This window comes from Oryctolagus cuniculus, chromosome 4 (assembly GCF_051225735.1).
Source record: "Oryctolagus cuniculus isolate XC-2025 breed Fujian yellow rabbit chromosome 4, ASM5122573v1, whole genome shotgun sequence".
Classification (NCBI taxonomy): Eukaryota; Metazoa; Chordata; class Mammalia; order Lagomorpha; family Leporidae; genus Oryctolagus; species Oryctolagus cuniculus.
Window position 1 is genome coordinate 94,543,258 of NC_142870.1, and position 20,681 is coordinate 94,563,938.

Consider the following 20,681-nt stretch of genomic DNA (forward strand, 5'->3'; position numbering starts at 1 on the left):
GGAGCAGAGCTGGGACTCAAATCCAAGCACTCTGATATATGATGTTTGTGTGTCCCAACAGATGTTTTAACCACTAGGACAAGTACCCATCCCTAAATATTTTTAAAAAGTTATTCTGATTCTTCTATTTTTTTTTTTAGCTATATATCTTTGCTTCCCTTCCCTTCCTTTTTTTTTTCTGTAGTCGCTGTAGAGATTGAAGAATGCATCTTTATTACAACCTAATTCAAGTTGGTATTTTACTACTTTACATGAAATAAGGACCCTTGCAGTGCTGCAGGTTCACTCACTGTCCTCTCATCACTGACTGGTGTGTTATACTTTCCATCTCTCTATACAGGATTCTCCTGTATATTCACTCACTAGGTCCAGTCCCTTAAATAATCATACTTATAAGGTAGATGCCTTAGCTTTCTTGTCTGGTAACTGATATGTCTGCCATCTCAGAGTCTGTGTCTGCCGACTTCCTTTCCTGGTTATGGATTACATTTTCCTGCTCCCCGCACCCTGGAACGTCTGACTGTAGGCTGCACACGATAGATGCTATATTGTTGAGTTTCTAGATTTTGTTGTCTTCCTTTAGAGATTTTTGAGTTTTATTTTGTCAGGCTATTAATTATGTTAAATATTTTCAGACATATTTTTGAAGCTTCTTTTCAAGCTTTGTTAGAGCAGATCTAGAATATCCCTGTCCTAATATGTGGGCCTTTGAAGGGTCTGATGGGTGTTTGTCAAGATCTCCACTCTGATTGGCCATTATTACCCTGTCTTCCAGCACTGAGCAGCATCTAGAATCTCCATCTCTCTCAAGCTCAGCCAGGCCTCTGGAGTCTTGGCTGCAGATGTGCAGCTGAGTATTAGGCCAAAACTCAAACAGACCCCTCTGTAGATTCCTAGCGCTCCTTGTCAGCTCAGATCCCTCTTCTTCAAACTCTGTCTACAGCCCAGTCCCAAACTCCTATTTCTTTTTTTTTTTAACTTTTATTTAATGAATATAAATTTCCAAAGTACAGCTTATGGATTACAATGGCTTCCCCCCCATAACGTCCCTCCCACCAGCAACCCTCCCCTTTCCCACTCCCTCTCCCCTTCCATTCACATCAAGCTTCATTTTCAATTCTCTTTATATACAGAAGATCAGTTTAGCATACATTAAGTAAAGATTTCAACAGTTTGCTCCCACACAGAAACATAAAGTGAAAAATACTGTTTGAGTACTAGTTATAGCATTAAATCACAATGTACAGCACACTAAGGACAGAGATCCTACATGAGGAGTAAGTGCACAGTGACTCCTGTTGTTGACTTAACAAATTGACACTCTTGTTTATGGCCTCAGTAATCACCCTAGGCTCTTGTCACGAGCTGCCAAGGCTATGGAAGCCCCCTGAGTTCACCGACTCTGATCATATTTAGACAAGGCCATGGTCAAAGTGGAAGTTCTCTCCTCCCTTCAGAGAAAGGTACCTCCTTCTTTGACGACCCGTTCTTTCTGCTGGGATCTCACTCATGGAGATCTTTCATTTAGGTTTTTTTTTTTCCCCCAGAGTGTCTTGGCTTTCCATGCCTGAAATACTCTCATGGGCTTTTCAGCCAGATCTGCTTTTGCCTTAAGGGCTGATTCTGAGGCCAGAGTGCTGTTTAGGACATCTGCTATTCTATGGGTCTGCTGTGTATCTCACTCCCCATGTTGGATTGTTCTCTCCCTTTTTTATTCTATCAGCTAGTATTTGCAGACACTATTTTTGTTTATATGATCCCTTTGGTTCTTAGTCCTATCATTATGATCAATTGTGAACAGAAATTGATCACTGGGACTAGTGAGATGGCATTGGTACATTGCCACCTTGATGGGATTGAATTGGAATCCCCTGGTATGTTTCTAACTCTACCGTTTGAGGTAAGTCAGCTTGAGCATGTCCCAAATTGCACATCTCTTCCCTCTCTTATTCCCACTCTTATATTTAACAGCGATCACTTTTCAGTTAAGTTTCAGCACTTAAGAAGAATTGTGTATTGATTACAGTATTCAACCAAAAGTATTAAGTAGAACAAACAAAAAAAAATACTAAGAGGGATAACATATTAAGCTGCTCATCAACAGTCAGGGTGAGGGCTGATCAAGTCACCGTTTCTCATAGTGTTCATTTCACTTTAACAGGTTTCCTTTTTGGTGCTCAGTTAGTTGTCACCGATCAGGGAGAACATATGGTATTTGTCCCTTTGGGATTGGCTTATTTCACTCAGCATAATGTTTTCCAAATTCCTAACAGGGATCACTTTTCAGTTAAAATTTAAATACCTAAGAATAATTGTGTGTTAATTCCAAACTCCTATTTCTAATTCCTCAGCTCATCAAGACTTCCAGGCTGTATGTGGGCTGTCACTCTGTTCCACAATCCAGATAGTGCTTCTAAAATTCCAAGAGGAGGGCATTTGGCACAGAGGTTAAGACACTGCTTGAGATGCCCACATCTCATATCAGAGTCCCAGTTCCTGGATTCAAGTCCTGGCTCTGCTTCCCATCCAGCTTCCTGCAAATGCACACCCTGGGAGGCAGCAGGTGGTGGCTCAAGTACTTGGGTCCCTGCCAGTGAGTTCCTAGATCCTGGCTTTAGCCTGGCCCAGCCCCAGCTATTGCAGGAATTTGAGACATGAACCAACAGATGGAAGATACTGTCTGTTGCTCTTACTCTCATTTTCCCCCAATCATAAGCAAACTAAATAAATAATTTTTAAAATTTCCTGGAAATTGTGATTAACTTCATCTTTCAAAGATCACAGTTCTACTCTGCCTTTTGTTCAAAGTTTGAAAACAACAGTTGTATACATTTTGCCCAACTTTATATTTAATTATGATGGGAAAGCTACTCCAGTGCAGTACTGTTGCTTTATAATAGGACTATTTGGGAACATCTAGTGTTGTGTAATATGTTAGCTTCAGCCAGCTTACATCTTCTCATTTCACTTTACTCCCTGCCTTTCACCTTCCAACAACCCAATCCTACAGAGCAGTGGTCCAGAAGTCTTTCTCTCCTTCAGACAGCAAAGTCCTCTCTACAATAAGCACAGTGCAACCATACGTCTCACTGTTCTCCTGCCTATGGTTTGTAGTTACACTGTGTATTGCTTTGAGGGCTGCACCTGCTTTTTCAGTTGATTCTATACTCATCTTGTTACCCGGTAACCATAAGTAGGTCCATCTGATTAGGACAGGCAGGAATATGGGGACTGGAAATGCCTCAGCAGTCCTGGCTCCGGGAGGAAACCATGAGGGAGCTGCCCCTCAGAGCACCGCGCTGTCATCACAGAGGCTCACGGCGGCATCCAGCAAGGCTGCTGGATTTTTGTCTCAAGTAGGCAACAACCAGTGGGATAATCCCAGGGAGCAAGCTTCATTACATGTATGAGATTGTCTCCCCTGTTTGGATTTTATGTTAGCATGGCCAAATGCCAGGCCAGTGTAAGACAAAGGCAGGGTTCTGACGTGCGTAGAAGATGCCAGCCACTAAGAAGCTTCTGCAGTAACTGTGCTTCCCACTATAAAAATAGTCTCAGGGTATATTTTAGGTCTTCCCTTCTTATCCAGTGGCCACAGTATACCAAGTGGCAAGACTCTGGGTGTGCATAGGACATGCCCCCGGGTAAGAGTGAAACTGATGGTCGCTGCCCCCGTCACCCATCTCATCCCACAGCACTGCTGTTTTCATTTGTGTCGTGGAAAGTCCTACCCGCGACCCTGACATCGCTGGATACTGGCTCCCTTACCTGGGAGGTGACAGCATCCAGCAATGATTTTCTAATGTGTTTGGGAGCTTGAGCTTCTTGTATGTGTGCAGCACTTACACTACGGTGGCCAGCCCTTCTAATAGAACACTTCCTGTCAAGAAATTGGGCAGGTTTTAATGAATTTGATGAAGGAACTGTGTTAGTTATCTAACAATTCAGACTTCATTCTGTAGATGTCTCATCAGTTGTTTGGGGTTTGCTTTCTTGTTATGTTTTTTAATCAGTTCTTTCCTTTTTATTTTTAGCATAGTGAGATCATCAGCTTTGCCATCACAGATTTTCCCCAGGCCATTCCTCTCCTAGCAGGCCAGGCACAGGGTAGCCAAGCATGTGCAGGTGCAGTGTGTGCGCCTCAGACCTCTCAGCTGATTTGGACGTTTCATTTTGTGAGAGGGAAAATGTGCAGATTAACCTAACAGGCAAAACCAGCCATGTTCGTGGAAAGCTCGCCTTCTCCATGGGTACATGGGTCCACGTCCTGTCAGATTCCCCAGACACCTGCCACTCCCCTCGTCCCGGGAACCCACGGTCCCCGTGCCTTTGTTGCCTCTGTGACACCTCAGGTTTGTCAGGTGGTTCAGCCGCTGCGGGGCCGCCCTGCTCTCGCACACTGCTCTTCAATGTGTGTGGACCTCGGCTTCCTCACACACGTCGGGGACAATAACTTCTGTGCCCGTGGGCTTCCATGTGCAGCCAGCAGGGGCCAGAGACTGAGGCCTGAGGCCGGCGGGAGATGTGTGTTTTCTCTGTGTCCCTCCCAAGAGCCTTGTGAGGCAGGCTCTGCAAGCATACCCCCCGTGTCGTAGGTGAGACAACTGACACCAGGGATAGCAGCTCAGCTAATTATAGCCTCCCTAATTGGCGTCTGCACCACATTCCGTGTTTTTCTCAGGTAGTGGTGGGAGCGTTCCTGAGCGCCCAGCCTGGATCCCAGCTGTCCTTGTATCTTGGTGCAGGGCTCTCACTGCACAGCTTGTCAGGCACTTCACTCTCCCCAACACAGTGCTCATAGCTGAGGCTCACTGCCTTCAGTGGGTCTCTCGCTCCCTCTCTCCCAGGCCCTGCATTTGTACCTCACAGGGCTGGTGGACAAAGTTTGCAGTTAACGGAAGCAGAGTCATGAAGGATCCCCAGGAGAAGGCCAGTGCCCACCAACGCAACAGGGACAAAGGGCTCCCTCAGACACCATTGGTGGGAATGTAAGTTAGTGCAGCCATTGTGGAAAATAGTACACCGGTTTCTCACGATCTAGAGGAGTCCACATTGTAGTGCAGCAGGGAAAGCCGCCCCCTGCGATGCTGGCATCTGATATGGGCGCCGGTTCGAGACCTGGCTGCTTTGCTTCTGATCCAGCTCCCTGCTAACGTGCCTGGGAAAAGCAGTGGAAAATGGCCGAAGTGCTGGGGTCCTTGCACCCACTTGGGAGAGCCAGAAGAAGCTCTGGGCTCCTGGCATTGGCCTGGCCCAGCCCTGGCCATTATGGCCATCTGGGGAGTGAACCACCTGATGGAAGATTGATCTCTCTCTCTCTCTCTCTCCCTCCCTCCCTCCCTCCCTCTCTCTCTCCCTCCCTCCCTCCCTCCTCCCCATGTGTGTGTGTGTGACTGTCAAATAAATAAATAAATCTTAAAAAAAAACCCTAGAAATAGAATTTCCATGTGGTACTACTGCTGAGTGACAGGTGTCTGAAGCAGGTGAAACAGCTGCACAGACACCTGCACCCAGGCCTATGGCGTCATTGTTCCTAATAGCCAGGACTCAGAATCCACCTAGGAGTCAATTGACAGATGAATGAAAAAGGAAATGGAATACTATTTAGCCATTGTAAAAGAACAAAATGCTGTCATATGCAGCAACATGGATGAAACTAGAGGACATACATACGTTAAGTGAAATACATCAGGCCCAGAAAGACAAACACCACATGTTCTTACTTGTGGGAGCTAAAGTTGATCTCAAAGAAATAAAAATTAGAATATTGTGGTTCCCAGAGCCTGGGAAGGCTTTGGGGGAGGGAGAGATGGAGAAAGGATGGTTAATGAGTACAGGGGTGCAGATGGATAGAAGGGTAACTCTTAGTGTTTTGTAGCACAGTACGATAACTGTGGTTGAGGACAATTAGTTATTTCAAAATAACTAATAGAGTGCATTTTAAATGTTCCCAACCAAAGAACTGAGACATGTCTGCAGTGGTAGAAATGCCAGTTAGCCTGATCTGATTATCCCACACTGTGCACATGCAGTGAAATGCCACAGTGCACCCCGCAAGTATGTACATGTACTCTGTGCCAATTAAAAATAGATATATGTTACAAAATAAATTTTTAATGTAAAAAGAATATTGCAGAATAATGTATAAGTTAAACAAACATAAAAGTGTGGCTTAGAGGCCAGCATTATGGTGTAGCAGATGAAGCTGCCTCCTGGGACACTGGCATCCCATTTGGATACTGGTTTGAGTCCCAGCTGCTACTCCACTTCTGATCCAGCTCCCTACTAATATGCCTGGGAAAGCAGCAGAGGATAACCCAAGTGTTTGGGCCCCTGCACACACAGGAGAAACCCAGAAGAAGCTCTTGGATTGGCGCTGGCCCAGTCCCAGCTGTTGCGGCCATTTGGGAAGTAAAACAGCAGGTGCAAGATCTCTCCCTCTCTTCCTGTCTCTCTGTTGGGTTCTGTCTTGGATTCAATTGGCTAGAATTTTGTTGAGGATTTATGCATCTGTGTTCATCAGGGAAGCTGGTCTGCAGTTCTCTTTCTTTGTTGTATTTTTTTAAGGTTTAAAAATTAAGGTGATGCTGGCTTCATACAAAGAGTTTGGGAGGATTCCCTTCCTTTCAATTGTTTTGAATAGCTTGAAAAAAAATTGGGATTAAATCTTTAAATGTCTGGTAGAATTCAGCAATGACGTTATCCAGTCCTGGGCTTTTCTTTGCTGGGAGGATGTTTATTACTGATGCAACTTCCATCTTGGTTATTGGTCTGTTTAGGTTTTCTGTGTCTTCATGATTCAACTTAGGTAGGTTATATGTGTCCAGGAATCTATCCATTTCTTCTAGGTTTCCCAATTTGTTGGCTACATCTCTTTGAGGTAATGTCTGATGATTCTTTTTATTTTTCTTTCTGTGATGTTGTTACATTTCGTTTTTCATCTCTAGCTTTATTGACTTGAGTCTTCTTCCTCTTTTTTTTTTGTTAGTTGGGCCAATGGTGTGTCAATTTTGTTTATTTTTTAAAAAAAAAAAAAAACCAGTTCTTCATTTTGCTGATCTTTTGTGGTTTTTTTTTTGTTTCTATTTTGTTTATTCTCTAATTTTAATTATTTCTTCTACCAATTTGAGGTTTGGTTTGCTAGTTTTTCTAGGTCCTTAGATGCATTGATAGCTCATTTATTTGGTGGCTTTCTAATTTCTTTATGTAGGCACCAATTGCTATAAACTTTCCTCTTAACACTGCTTTTGCTGTATCCCATAAGTTTTGATATGTTGTGTTGTTGTCTTTATTTGTTTCCAGAAATTTTTTTATTTCTCTTGATTTCTTCAGTGACCACTGTTCATTCAGGAGCATGTTGTTCAGTCTCCTTGTCTTTACATATGTTTGAGAGATTCCTGAGTTGTTGATTTCCAGCTTCATTCCATTGTGGTCAGAGAAGATGCATGGTATGGTAGAGAAAGTTCCACGCCCTGCTGAGAAGAGTGTGTATTCTGCATCTGTAGGATGAAAAGTTCTGTAGGTTTCCGTTAGGTTCATTTGGTCTGTAGTGTCAGTTAACTCTGTTGTTTCCTTGCTGATTTTCTGTCTGGTTGATTTGTCCATTGCTGAAAGTGAAGTATTGAAGTCCTCCATTACTATTGTATAGGAGTGTATGTATCCCTTTATATTCATTAACATTTCTTTTAAATAGCCTGGTGACCTATAATTAGGTACATATATATTTACAATAGTCAACATCTTCCTATTTAATTGAACCCTTAATCATTACATAGTGCCCTTCTTTGTCTCTTTTAACAGTTTTTGTGTTTAAAAAAGATGGCTACATCTTTTCTTTTTTTTTTTTTGTTTCTGTTAGTATGGAATATCTTTTTCCATCCTTTCACTTTTAGTCTGCATATATCTTTGCTTATGAAATGTGTTTCTTGTAGGCCACAAATAGATTTTTTTTTATTTGACAGGTAGAGTTATAGACAGTGAGAGAGAGAGACAGAGAGAAAGGTCTGCCTTCTGTTGGTTCACTCCCCAAATGTTTGCTACGGCTGGAACTATACTGATCCAAAACCAGGAGCCAGGTGCTTCTTCCTGGTCTCCCACCAGGGTTCAGGCACCCAAGCACTTGGGCCATCCTTCACTGCCTTCCCAGGCCACAGCAGAGAGCTGGACTGGAAGAGGAGCAGCCAGGACTGGACCCCGGCACCCATCTGGGATGCCGGCGCCACAGGCAGAGGATTAACCAAATGACCCATGGTGCCAGCCCCAATGGGTTTTGTTTTTTAATCCATTCAGCCAGTCTGTGTCTTTTAACTGGAGAATTGAGGCCATTTATATTCAACATTACTAGTGATAAATAACAGCTTTGCTCAGCCATTTTTCCATAAATATTCCTATTTTTTTACTTTGGATTTCCTTTGTATTTTTACTGGGAGATTTTATCTCTTCACCTTTTTTCATAGCGATGACCATGTGTCTGTGTTTTTGTGTGTAGCACATCCTTAAGCATCTTTTGTAAGGCTGGAAGAGTGGTGACAAATTTTTCTGTTTGTTATGGAAGATCTTATTTCACCTTCATTCATAAATGAGAGCTTTGCAGGGTACAGTATTCTGAGTTGACAGTTTTTTCTTCTGAAGACGTGGAATATATCTCACTATTCTTTCCTAGCCTGAAGGGTTTCTGATGAGAAGTCCACTATGAGTCTAACTGGAGATCCTCTGAAAGTAACCTGGCATTTATGTCTTGCACATTTTAGAATCTTTTCTTTATGTTTTACTGTGGAGAGTTTGACTACAGTGTGTCATGGTGAAGATCTTTTCTGGTCATGTCTATTAGGAGGTCTGTGTGATTTCTGTACTTGGACATCCCTTTCTTTTTTCAAATTGGGGAAATTTTCTGAAATTATTTCATTAAAAAGGCCTTCTAATCCATTCTTTCTTTCTACACCTTGAGGAACTCCTAAGATGCATGTGTGGGGTCATTTGCTAGTATCCCATAAATCTCCAACACTGGTTTCAGTTTTCTGATTTCTTCTTTTTTTTTTTTTTCTTTTTGGTCTGACTGTAAAATTCCCAGAGATTTGTCTTCTTACTCAGATATTCTTTCTTCTGCCCCACCAAGTCTGTTCTTAAGGCTTTCTACCATATTTCTTATTTGTTCTACTGAATTCTTCATTTCCAATATTTCATTTTGATTTTTCTTTAAAATCTCCATTTTGTGAGAAAAATTTACATTCATATCATGTATGGATTTCTTTAGTTCATGAACTTGCTCTGATTACTTCTAAGTAATCTGATCAATTTTTTAAATTCTGTTTCTGGTGTTTTCATCGATCTCTTTTTCTTCATGTTCTAGTATTGAAGTGCTGTGTTCTTTTGGGGGCATCATGTTGTCTTCTGTATTCTTGTTTGTGGAATTGTTGCATTTATTATTAGGCGTTTGTGGAGATATTTGCTGATTTTTTTCTCCTCCCCTCTCCCCATGATGGCTTTTATCTTTGGACTTGCTTCTGTGGCTTAGTGGAGTCTGTTTTCTTCTTCTTCTTCTTCTTCTTTTTTTTTTTTTTTTTAACCTAATTGCTCTGACCTACAGAGAGTTTCAAGGCACTGGGAAATGAGGGATGTTGTGGGGTCAGGTTTGGGAGCAAACTAAGTTGTGGGTGGGATGTCTGCAAAGGGCAGGAGGTGTGGTTGGCTCTGAGCCCTGAGCCAGAATTTCATTTGGGGCAAAGGCTTGAATATTAAGTCCCTCTGGGCTGAAACAGCTTGAGCAGTAGCAGAAGTCTGGCTGAGGCCTGTAGCAGATACAGAGAAAGATGTGAAACACAACCAGGCTGGTGTTGTGGCGTAGCAGGGTCAGCCACCACTTGCTACTGACACTGGCATTCCATATGGGTGCCAGTTCAAGTGCTGGCTGCTCTGCTTCCAATCCAGCTGCCTGCAAATGCATCTGGGAAGGCACTGAAGGTGGCCCGAGTGCTTGGGCCCCTGCCACTCACATGGGAGACCTGGATGGAGTTGCAACGTCCTGGCTTCAGCCTGGCAGAGCCTCCGCCATTGTGGCCATTTGGGGAGTGCATTAGTGAATAGAAGATTCTCTCTCTTTTCTCATTCTGTAACTCTGCCTTTCAAATAAAAATAAATAAATTTCTCCTCCCTCAAAAAAAGAAAAGAAAGTGAGGCCAAGGGAAGAGCAGCAAACGAGCACAGTAGGAAGATGGTCCTCATTCCAATCCTGCTCCCTTCGCCATCAGCACATCACAGAAGTGCCCATAGATGGCTCCCAGAACCCATAAGGGACAGGTGATCCTGTGACAGCAAGATAAGAAGTGTCCCATTCCTCCCACAAACCGGGCTTGACCTCTTGTGTTCATGTGACGAAATGATTAGGGAAGAAAATGTTTGGGTTTTGATTCCAGACATTATGTATTGTGGGAAAATAACTAAGGAACGAACAGGCAGAGCTCAGTGTTCTGTGAGTGTCCGTGTGTTCAGGAATGACTCTCAATGCTGGTATTGGTACCACCCGTTCTCCGGGAAGCCAGCCTCCAGGGTGGTGGCTGAGCGCCCTTGCTTTCCTCTAGGGAAGCATGGTGTGCCCGGTGAGGGTCTGCACATCCCCATAGCCTCGTTGGTTGTCTTCCTTCCAGTGGATGTAGTTAGAGCTCTCCCTTCCACCACATCTGTGAGCTGCTGAGCTTTGAAATGCGCCGGTGCAGTGCGTCAGCCCTGCCTCCCCGTCCCCGGGGCCCTCGGAGACATCAGGACTCATTTGCCACGGATTCACTTTACAGCAGAGTGCCACGAGGTCATTTCCAGGGCTGTCACTGTTTCTTCCTCTGATGTTCAGCTACAGTTTAATTTTCAGCTCTTATCACTGGACTTCATTACACGGGAAGAAGGGAATTTGCTTTAGCAGATAGCATCAAATGCTTCTTTCCTTCTGCAATTGGAAAACTGGTTTAATCAATTCCATGCTGGGGGTTAGACAGTCTGGGTCTGCCGAGGAGTTTGCTCTATATTTATGGATTTGCAAGACTAAGATGCTGTTCAAATTTTGTTGCTTCTTCTCTTATGTTGTGTATGACACAGTTTTGGCAAATCGGTCTCCCTGCCTGATTTCTGAGGACTGGGGCTATTATTTCTCTCCAAGGCTACCGTAAGTCTTTGTGATGTGATTAGTTGGTGGCCCTAGTTTCCTTCTGAGTATGCAATCAAAGCCATGATTAGCTTCAGTAATCATTACTGGATGACTTGGAACTTTCATTCCCTAAATGTACATGGTCTTCTGGTCCCTGTATCTTCCCTAGATGTTAGAGTGTGGCCCAGCGTGGCACTGCCCCAGCATGAACGGGAATGGGAGCATAGACCCAGAAGAGCCCCATAACCTGCTGAGGTCAGACGGGGAGCTGGTGGCAGGAGAGCTCCGGCTTCCTGTATCTTTTCTTTTCTTTTTTTTTTTTTAACAGTGGTACAATACTCAAGTGGCATCCAACTCATACCTTTTATTCTTTTTAAACTTCTCTTTTAAAAAATTATTTAAGGTATACAAATTTCATGCATTTCATATATACAGATTTTTTTTAACTTTTATTTAATGAATATAAATTTCCAAAGTACAGCTGTATCTTTTCTACTGGACCTACTGCCCCAGGGGTGTGAGTAACTCAATCGCAGTCATCACACCAGGCCCATACATCACGTCTATTCCAACACCAGTTATGCAAAGTAGAGTTTTACAGACAAAGAACCTGAGACTGAGAGCAGTTGAATACCTCACCCAGGGCGACTGGGCTGGTTGCAGGCAGACAGGGTTGAATGCAAGTCTGCAAGGGGTCCTGCCTTGTGTGCTTACTGCATTCAGAGGGTTTATGGACACCCCAGCAATTTCTGTAGCCACATTAGGACGAGGACTGGACGACCTCTCGGAGACTGGCTCTGTGTGCTGTACCCGAAGTTCCTCCTGGGCCTGCAGTGAACAGCACCTAATGAGAAGGAACAGAGCCTGGGCATCTGATGCGTGCTCTGCACACACGGCCTTCGGTCATCTTCTCAGCCGCTGTACGTGGGATCGCTCTCGCCATTACCCCTGCGTTACAGGAAAAAAGAAAGGAAAATAATCCAGCCCAGGGACAACAGACAGCTTACTAACGTCGTGCTGCTGCAGTCGCCAGAGCCATGGTCAGGCTCAGGCAGATGAGCCCTGGAGCGCTGGCTGTTGTCCACCAGCCTCTGCAGTTCCCAGCTCCTGCCCACCCCGCAGGCCTCGGTCACACCGATGGGGGGTGCTGCCCTGCCACTGAGCAGGGCAGCTGCAGGAGCTTTTTCGCCACATGTCCCACTGGCTTGGTAAATTCTACTGCCTTCTAAAAGGGTTGGTACTTACAGTTACTGATGTTTTCTGATGTTTTAAAATGATTCTCTCCCCAAAAGCAGATTATACAAAATGAAATGGTTATTTTCACTGAGATATAGGACAGCTACGCCCGGTATAACAGAGAACCTTTTTTAAAGTACAAGTTCTGGAAAATAAGAAGACAAATGCCAGTGATTTCACATGAGGCCAGGAGAGCCATTTGCTGCCTGCTGCTGCACCTGCCATGGATAGTTGAAAATAAACCAAAGCATAGCACTATTGAGTGGACGTTTGTTGAGTGCTTTCTGGGTGCAGAGCATTGAAAATTCAGGGGTGAATGAGATCCAGTACTGATTCTGAATTCTGGCTCTTTTGAGAATGGGGGAGGAAGATAAATCACTCCAGTCTGGTGAGTGCAGCAGCGTGGCTGTGCCTCAGTCGTGTGGAGGCTGGGGGGGGGCAGGGGGGGGGGGAGCTGGTTCCTTCACAGGACTGGGAACTTAGTGAACGCCCGCCAGACAGGGAGCCAGCGAATTCTGTGTGTCACTATGTGTGAGACTACAATTTGGACCCTGAAATGTTGTCATTTCAGGATGTTTTGATGATTTTTCTAGATCATCTTAAGAGCTTATTTCTAACAAGGCCTGCCTGGGCAAAATACGCAGCATATGATTACTACACTTCAGTAACCCCTCCAGCTTTGCTGATTCGACACCGGACAGAGAAGGTGAAGTCTTCTTGTGGGGGTTCAGTTCCCCAGAATCTGTGAGAATTACCCTCCTCTTGTCTGGCTCATATTTGCACCCGAGCCTGATACAGCAGGGACTCCTAGAAGTGAGTCCCAGGTCATGGGTGGTGTGGAGGTGATGGGACAGAAGTGGATGGGCATGTCAGGGGTCTTTCTCCTTCCCTCCCCCGGCTCCCACCTCTGGAACCCACAGAAATCCCCTCATGATGTGCAGTCACCCCCTACCTGCTTCCTGTCTAAAAAGACTCCATCTGCAAGTCACTCCCCCAGTGACTGCTCCGCACACGACCACAGAGCTGTGACCGTCCTGCAGCGCCTGCTTCCGAGGGTTGCAGCGCAGCCCCAGCTCTCATTCCTGAGTTCCGTCTTTGGGTGCCCAGAGCTGTGGCTTAGGCTAGAAGAAACTCGCCTTCAGTTACGCCACACCCATGACACGGCCACATCTCCCCATGTCTGAAAGGTGGCATTAGAATCCCCTTCTCTCAGCGTCTCCAGGCAGTTAGGAAGGGAGAGCGAGAGCCCAGCGAGAGCATCAGCGCGTGCACGCACCCCTGATGGCGGCGTGTCGGAGCCCACCCTGGCTCCTCCAGGCTGACTCAGCCCTGAGGTGTAAGCCGGCCGATCTATAAGATTCAAAGGGACAGGCTTGTCCTGTTACACATTCCTAACAAGCTTCGCCAAGATGCACGTCAGCTCAGTGAGCGTTGAAAACAACCCACCTAATGAGGACGGCTTAGGGAAAAAACAGTGCTAATTGGTTGGTTTGGTGCAGTTGAACCAGAAGGAGACAAAATACCAGGGACCTCAGAGCGACCTCTCAGCACGTGGATTCCGCAGGACAGCTCCAGCCCCGTGTGGTGGTTCCCGTGGTCAGATTAGAGTCTTGCTTCTTCAAGGGCCGGTGGGAACCCCAGCCCCGCCCCAGGCCTGCTGACGCCCACTTTAACAAGGTCCCTGTGATTCTGCCGTGAGATGGGAGGAGGCGACGGCACCGTCGTGGGAGACGTGGGTGCTTTCTGCCTCGGTGAGCAAACTCCCGGGCCAGGCTCTTCACCCCGCGCCTGAAATAGAGTCCTGGACAGCGAGCGTTTCCTGGGGCTTGCGAGCCGGATTCTGTTTTTAGTAGGAGCATTTGCTACTTGTGAGCTGACAAACCTTCCCTTTTTGTTAAGATTAGAATTGGCTTCTGAAATACAGCCCATAGGATGAAATAAGTGAGGAGATCTAGATTATAAGAAACTGTATGTCTGTGGGAAAGAATGCAAAACCAGGGGTTAAACAGCACCTCTGGCTGCCACCAGCACTGGCGGTTGCTGAGTCTATGTAGCACACGGTTGGGTTCTGAGCTCCCTGCTCAGAGAAGCAGAAAAGGAAACAGCTGGTCCGAGGAGCACAGCGTCCAGCCTGGCTTCTGGCTGTGCAGGCTCCGATGGGAGTCGTCCAGGTCTGGGGGCAGCTTTGCTGCATTGCCTAGTACAGTCGTGGGTGGGGGTTTCCTGTTCCTTGGCAGGGATTCAAGGCCCAGGGCTGTTCTACACAAGCACCTTTGTAAAAGGAAGACTTGATTTGAAAGGCAGTTACAGAGACAGTGAGAGGTCTTCCATCTGCTGGTTCACTCCCCAAATGGCCACAACTGCTGGGGCTTGACCAGGAGGAAGTCAGGAGCCAGGAGCTGCTTCTGGGTCTCCCACGTGAGTGGCAGGGGCCCAAGGACTTGGCCATCTTCCACTGTTTTTCCGGCCATTAGCAGGGAACTGGATTGAAGTGGAGCGGCCGGGATTGGAACCAGCACCCATATGGGATGCCAGTGCTGCTGGCAGGGGCTTTAACCTGCTACGCCACAGCACCAGCCCCCATCTTCTCTTCTGAGCTCTTTTCTACAACATCAAAGCCCTGACCTTGTCTCTGGGGTGCCAGTGAGATCCCAGTGAGATCCTGCCCACCACAGCACTGTCCACGTGAGCAGCTGCAGAGGGGCTGACTTCATGCCAGCCCCACACCGCTGAGCCCAGGCCTAGGAAAAGTGAAACCGACTTCACCTCTGGACAGTCCTATATATGATGCTTTCTCAAGTGGGCTGCCTGCCGGGCCTTGCCAGTGGTGTGGCTCTGTGGGTTTCGAGACAGAACTATGGACAGCACAGGGGGCACGGCACAGTGCTCAGCCCATGGTCACTGCTGTGAGTGACCTATTTTGCCCTGAGCCACCTCTCTGTCCATGCTGTCGCCTTGCACATCCTGGACACAGGTGTGGGTTCCATCATGGCACTTGCCTGTCCCCAGCACGTGTCCTGCTACTGCGTTTTGTAGCCCCCTCAACCCTACGGCCTGGCCTTGCCCGTGCAGACTCGTGCTTACGTGGAGCTGTGGCCCCCAGAGCATGATCGCTGGGACCCATCTCGCCCAGTGATTTGGTCGTGTGTTCAGTCACGCCGCCATTCGCCGGGGCGCTCTCAACACAGGGCGGAGAGACGTGTTCTATGAGTCTCAGTCACATACATCAAAACACTTCTGATGTTCCGTTTAGCCAAGGCTGTCCAAGTTGTGCCAGGAAAACCAGCACATACTGAGCGCCTGCCTGGGGCCAGGTAGGCCAGTGCCTCATCGGTGGCATCTCCAGCGGCCGCACAGGTCAGCACTGCCCCTCTCGGGAGGCTCAGAGAGGGGAGGTGCTTGCCAAGGTCTCTGAGCAGGTCGGGGTCAGAGCCTCGGACTCCAGGGCCACTGGCTGCTGGTTCCTGTTTCTTCTCCCTCCGTAGGAGTTGCTCAGGGCCATGGAGGGGAGAGCAGCGGAGTGGGTGTGCTCTGCCCCGGTCTCAGGTGTGACAAAGCGGGAGTGTTCTCAGAGCTGGCCAGACGCCCACAGCAGCCTCCACTTGCTGAGACAGGGCAGCGACGGGATTTTCACTGATGATGCATCCCCCACTCCCCTGTGACCATCACCAAGGGAGGTGGAACAGCAAGGCCCACGGCCACGTGCGCTGCACAGGATCGGTGAAGAGGGGCTGAGAGCCCTAGAGGGAGATCACAAATCCGGAAAACCCCAAGACCACACTAGATCAGGCAGGGGCCGCAGCCGGAGCACCCTGGTGGCAGCACCAGGAAGACCGGAGAGGGGCAGGCCCACTTCCGATAACTGACTGCCCACAGCGGGCTTTGTCTTCGGAAGCCCGAAGGAAGCACCATGTCCGCTTCAGCGTGGCTGTGGACCCAGCCATGTCCTGTTCCTAATCCTCTCGTGTTCTCTTTCTCAGGCAAGCTCAGAACCTGTTCTGGATCCACAGCAAATGCAAGCATTTGATCAGCTTTGCCGTCTCTATCGAGGGAGTTCCAGGGTAAAACTTGTGTGGTTGTTTGTTTTTATTTCCATTTATAATTCACTGTCTTGGGATGGCAATGCCCTTGACTACTTCTGGTCTCCCCGGGAGACCCTCAGGACTTGGCCAAGCAGCAGGGAAATCTGTCTCTCACTTGTTGTGGCCACAAGGACACAGGACCTCCCTCCAGAGAGCGTGAGCCAGAGGCCTAATTCCACAGGCAGGAGGCTCTGCAGATGTGCCCCGCACCCCACCCAGCCCTGGGCATGTGTGCAGGAAAGCCAAATGCAAAGTAGAAGTGCCGTGAATAACACAGATAGGCAGCGCAGATCTCTGTGGCCCTGCCGTCCCTAACACGTGGCTTGCACGTGGCTACAGCCTGAACCATCACATCTGCCTTCTTGTTCAAGATGGAGGAAAAGGCAGATGAGAACAAGCCTGTCCTAGACACTGTACAAGCCGCCTCCACTGGCCTGCTGTCTGGACCCCAGCCTCAGTGCAGACTGGAGATGGCGGCCCGCCCTGTGGTCCCTCAAGCCCCGGCAGGTGTCCTCCCTGGCTTTCTCGGCCAGCTGTCCCTCGCCGAGGGCTGCCCCAGCAATGGCACCATCTCATCCAGTCAGAGCAGGCCCTGTGTGCAGCCCCCAGTCACTCACTGCAGAGACCCTGTAGGCATCCTCCCCTCCTCCCCTTTCCCTAGTACTGCCACTGCCATGGCCTCCCTGTCACTCACAGGCTGGTTAGAGACCTCCCGCCCCTCCTCCACGCTGTTCTCATTCCAAACCCAGTACGCCCAGTGCATCACCTGACCCCCGCTGCTTCCAGCTCATCCTCCTGGATCTCCACCACTCACAGTGCCCTTGCCCCCAGGCACGCTCTGCGCCAGCCAGCTCTGGGACGCCCCCTGCGCTCATCTTGAGCTTGTGCCAGCTGCTCCTCTGCCTGGCCTCTGTGCCTGGGCCCCCTGCCACCACCCATCCGCAGGCAAATGCCCGCGAGGTGGCTGGGCAGCCCAGAGGAGGGTGGCCTTGCCTCGCAGGGGGCGGTCCACCCCAGGAGATGTGTGCAGGGCTCTGCTGGCCTGGCGCCTCCCTCCCTTCCCGGTCCCAGCTGCCCTCTTCCAGGCCTTCCATGGGAGTTCCCCCTTCAGCCCACGGAGCTGTGATGCTGCAGAACACGGAAGTGTCCGCTTCCGTGGGAAATGGGCCTTCCCCAGCCGCGTCAAAAGCGTAGGGGGGTGGGGTCCCCGTGACTCCCTGTGCTCAGGAACGGGGGTGTCACGGCAGAGCAGCAGGAAGTCTGCTCTGCGCACCTGGGAGGAGTCCCCTCTTCTCCGACCACCCAGGCACCTCAAGGGCTGGCCGCCGGAGCCCCGCTGTTGTGGAAGGTCTCTGGTGGTGACAGAGGTGGCTCCTGGCAGCCACAGCCCAGCTTCCCCCGTCGGGCTCCCCTGCCTCCCTTAAGAGGCGGGGAGGAGGGGGAGGGGCAGGGAGCACCTGTAGGCTGTAGGTGGAGTAGGGCCATGTGGAGCTGTCCAGGGCACAACAGCAAGCTGGCAGCCCATGGGTGCAGGGCAGGGGTGCCCACCCCGCAGAGCGCACCCAGGGGAGAGAGGAGTGAGCTGAGCCAAGGAGGGGATGCTTCAGGGAGGGGCAGCAGCAGGGACCCCCCAGCTGTCCAGGATCGGACACAGGGTGTGGGTACCCTGGGGAGTGGCCCAGTGCCGCCATTGCAGAGTGAGGCAGTCCAGGCCCGTCCATACTGGTTTGGAAGATACACACCGGGGACCTCGCCCCAGGTTCTTCTCCCCAGCTCCGCTCCCCACCCCGCCAGGCCCTGCCTGACGCGTGTCTGTGCCTCTCCCTCGCAGCTGGCTCTCCTCACAGAGCTCTCCCAGAGTCGCGGCAGCGAGAGCTACAGGCCCTTCAGCGGCTCCCAGAGCGGCTCCGCCTTCAGCAGCATCTTCCAGAACGAGAACTTCCAGCTGCAGCTCACGCCCCCGCCCGTGACTGAGGACTGATGCGCCTGGGCCTGGCCCTGGAGCCCCACCCAGGATCCCGGGCGCCCCCCCTGACTGGCTGGGCCTCCACGGCCCCCATACTCGAGAGCCGAGGTTGCAAGCAGAACTCCGTGCCCAGGGTCGCCGCCCGCCAGGCCCAGGCAGACTCGCTGCCTCTCCCGGTGTTGTCCGGCAGCTGTTCGCTGAGCTGGCAAGCAGAGGCCCGCCACACGCTCCGTCCAGCGCTGCAGGATTCACGCTTTGCCCCTGGGGACCGCTCCCTGGTTCCTCGGGGCCTGGGGAGCAGGCGGAGCTCACACAGGTGGCGGTGCCAGAGCCCGTCACACTCCATCTCTGCCAGCTGTGGGTGACAGGGGGCACTTGCACGCCTGCGGGGAGCTGTGGTGGCCAGGCCCGTGTGACTGAAACGTGGGTGAGAGCCCAGGGTGGGCTCGGGGCGTCTCGCTCTTGATGTGTGTATGTCAGTGCCCACCCGCGCGGAAGCCTTGTCCATCCTGCCAATAAACCCTCTGCGGTAAGTCCCGCTGGCTGCCCAGCTTGCTGTCTGTCCAGCACGGGGCTGGCTACAGCCCTGTGGCCACGACGCCCTGTTGTGGCTCAGTCGGGTGCCCTGGCTCCACTCGGACCGGCAGCTCCACTGCAGGCTCCCGGCAGGGCCGCCCGCCGCCCCGGTGCTCCCGTGCCAGGGGCGAGACTGCCCGGGAGAGGAGCGCTGGGGAAGTTTCTGGCCTGGGACTTTGGGTGTCACCGGACCAAGGACCACAGGCAGTCACCATGCCCAGTGGCCGAGGTCCCACCTCCCACTCCCCAGTGCCCCACCAGCCGGTTCCTTGAGAAATAGATACCCATCTACGCGCCGCACCAACATGGTGGCTTCCGGCGGAGCAGACCCTCTGCACACCTGAGCGAGTCACGCAACCTCCGGAGACGCAGCTGCTGGGAAGACGGCCGAGGAGAGCACTGCGGGCACCGAGCGGATGCCCAGAAGTGCCCGCTTCGCTCTGCGCGGAGCTGGCCCTGCAGGAGGGTGGAGGGAGGTGAGACGCTGCGCAGTGGCTGAGCTCCGAGTGACTGCCAGTCAGACGCTCACCGCCCACGCAGCTGCGTGAGGGAGGCCCCCGCCAAGGCCCGAGGTGGTGGGTAATTCACCAGAGCGACACACGAGGAACCCAGCGCTGCGCTCCGGGGCCTGCAGGGCCCCTCCCCCAGCCGCACGGTTCCGGTGGGCCCTGAAGCAAAGCCAGAGGAAGTGGATGCTCTCGAAGCGTGAATTGATCACATGGTACAATATAAAGTGGTCTAAGTTGTGACACCGGAAACCTCAGGTAGGGGGTGGGGGGCCAGGAACAGTAGAAGAGAGATTTCATGACCCCAGAGTTGTTATTACCCTCTACCGACAGCCTGCTCGGAAAGACGTCTTAGCCTCATGGGACCCACAGGACAAAAACCTGTGAGAGTCGACAAAAAAGAGATAAACAGCAATGAATCAGAGTGCACCACCGGAGCAAACCAGCCCCACGTGCGCGGCTGTGTCGTCAGTGTTCATAGTGCCCCAGTGAGGAGTCACCCTAGCTGTCCATCGGTGGTCTACACACACACACACACACACACACACACACACACACGCGGCTGTGTCGTCAGTGTTCATAATGCCCCAGTGAGGAGTCACCCTAGCTGTCCATCGGTGGTCTACACACACACACACACACACACGGCTGTGTCATCAGTGTTCATAGTGCCCCAGTGAGGAGTCACCCTAGCTGTCCATCGGTGGTCTACACACACACACACACGGCTGTGTCATCAGTGTTCATAGTGCCCCAGTGAGGAGTCACCCTAGCTGTCCATCGGTGGTCTACACACACACACGGCTGTGTCAGCAGTGTTCATAGTGCCCCAGTGAGGAGTCACCCTAGCTGTCCATCAGTGGTCTACACACACACACACACACACACACACGGCTGTGTCGTCAGTGTTCATAGTGCCCCAGTGAGGAGTCACCCTAGCTGTCCATCAGTGGTCTACACACACACAGGAATACTGGTCAGCCCGGAAAGGGGAAATTTTGCCCTTTGCAGTAAGGTGGGTGAGCCTGGAGGCCAGGCACAGACGGCCGCTCTAGAGAGTGAAGAAGTGGGACTCCCAGGAACCAGAGTGGGCGGTGGTTACCAGAGCCTGGAGTGGGGGGGGGGGGAGCGCACACTGGGCAATGCTGGAAGGACACACAATTTCAGTTATACCCGGGGGC

At 50.2% G+C, this 20,681-nt stretch overlaps 1 protein-coding gene across 4 annotated transcripts in view; it reads left to right on the forward strand.

Moving 5' to 3' along the window:
• VPS8 (VPS8 subunit of CORVET complex) overlaps window positions 1-18,956 on the forward strand; it is a 274,119-nt gene extending 255,163 nt beyond the window's left edge. For all 4 annotated transcript variants that reach the window (XM_008266588.5, XM_089332060.1, XM_089332059.1 and 1 more), the window contains 2 exons: window positions 16,351-16,431; window positions 18,284-18,956. In XM_008266588.5, the coding sequence (XP_008264810.1) occupies window positions 16,351-16,431; window positions 18,284-18,433 (231 nt within the window). In that variant the 3' untranslated portion in view covers window positions 18,434-18,956. The remainder of the gene's footprint in view (window positions 1-16,350; window positions 16,432-18,283) is intronic.
• The last annotated feature ends 1,725 nt before the right edge of the window (window positions 18,957-20,681 follow it).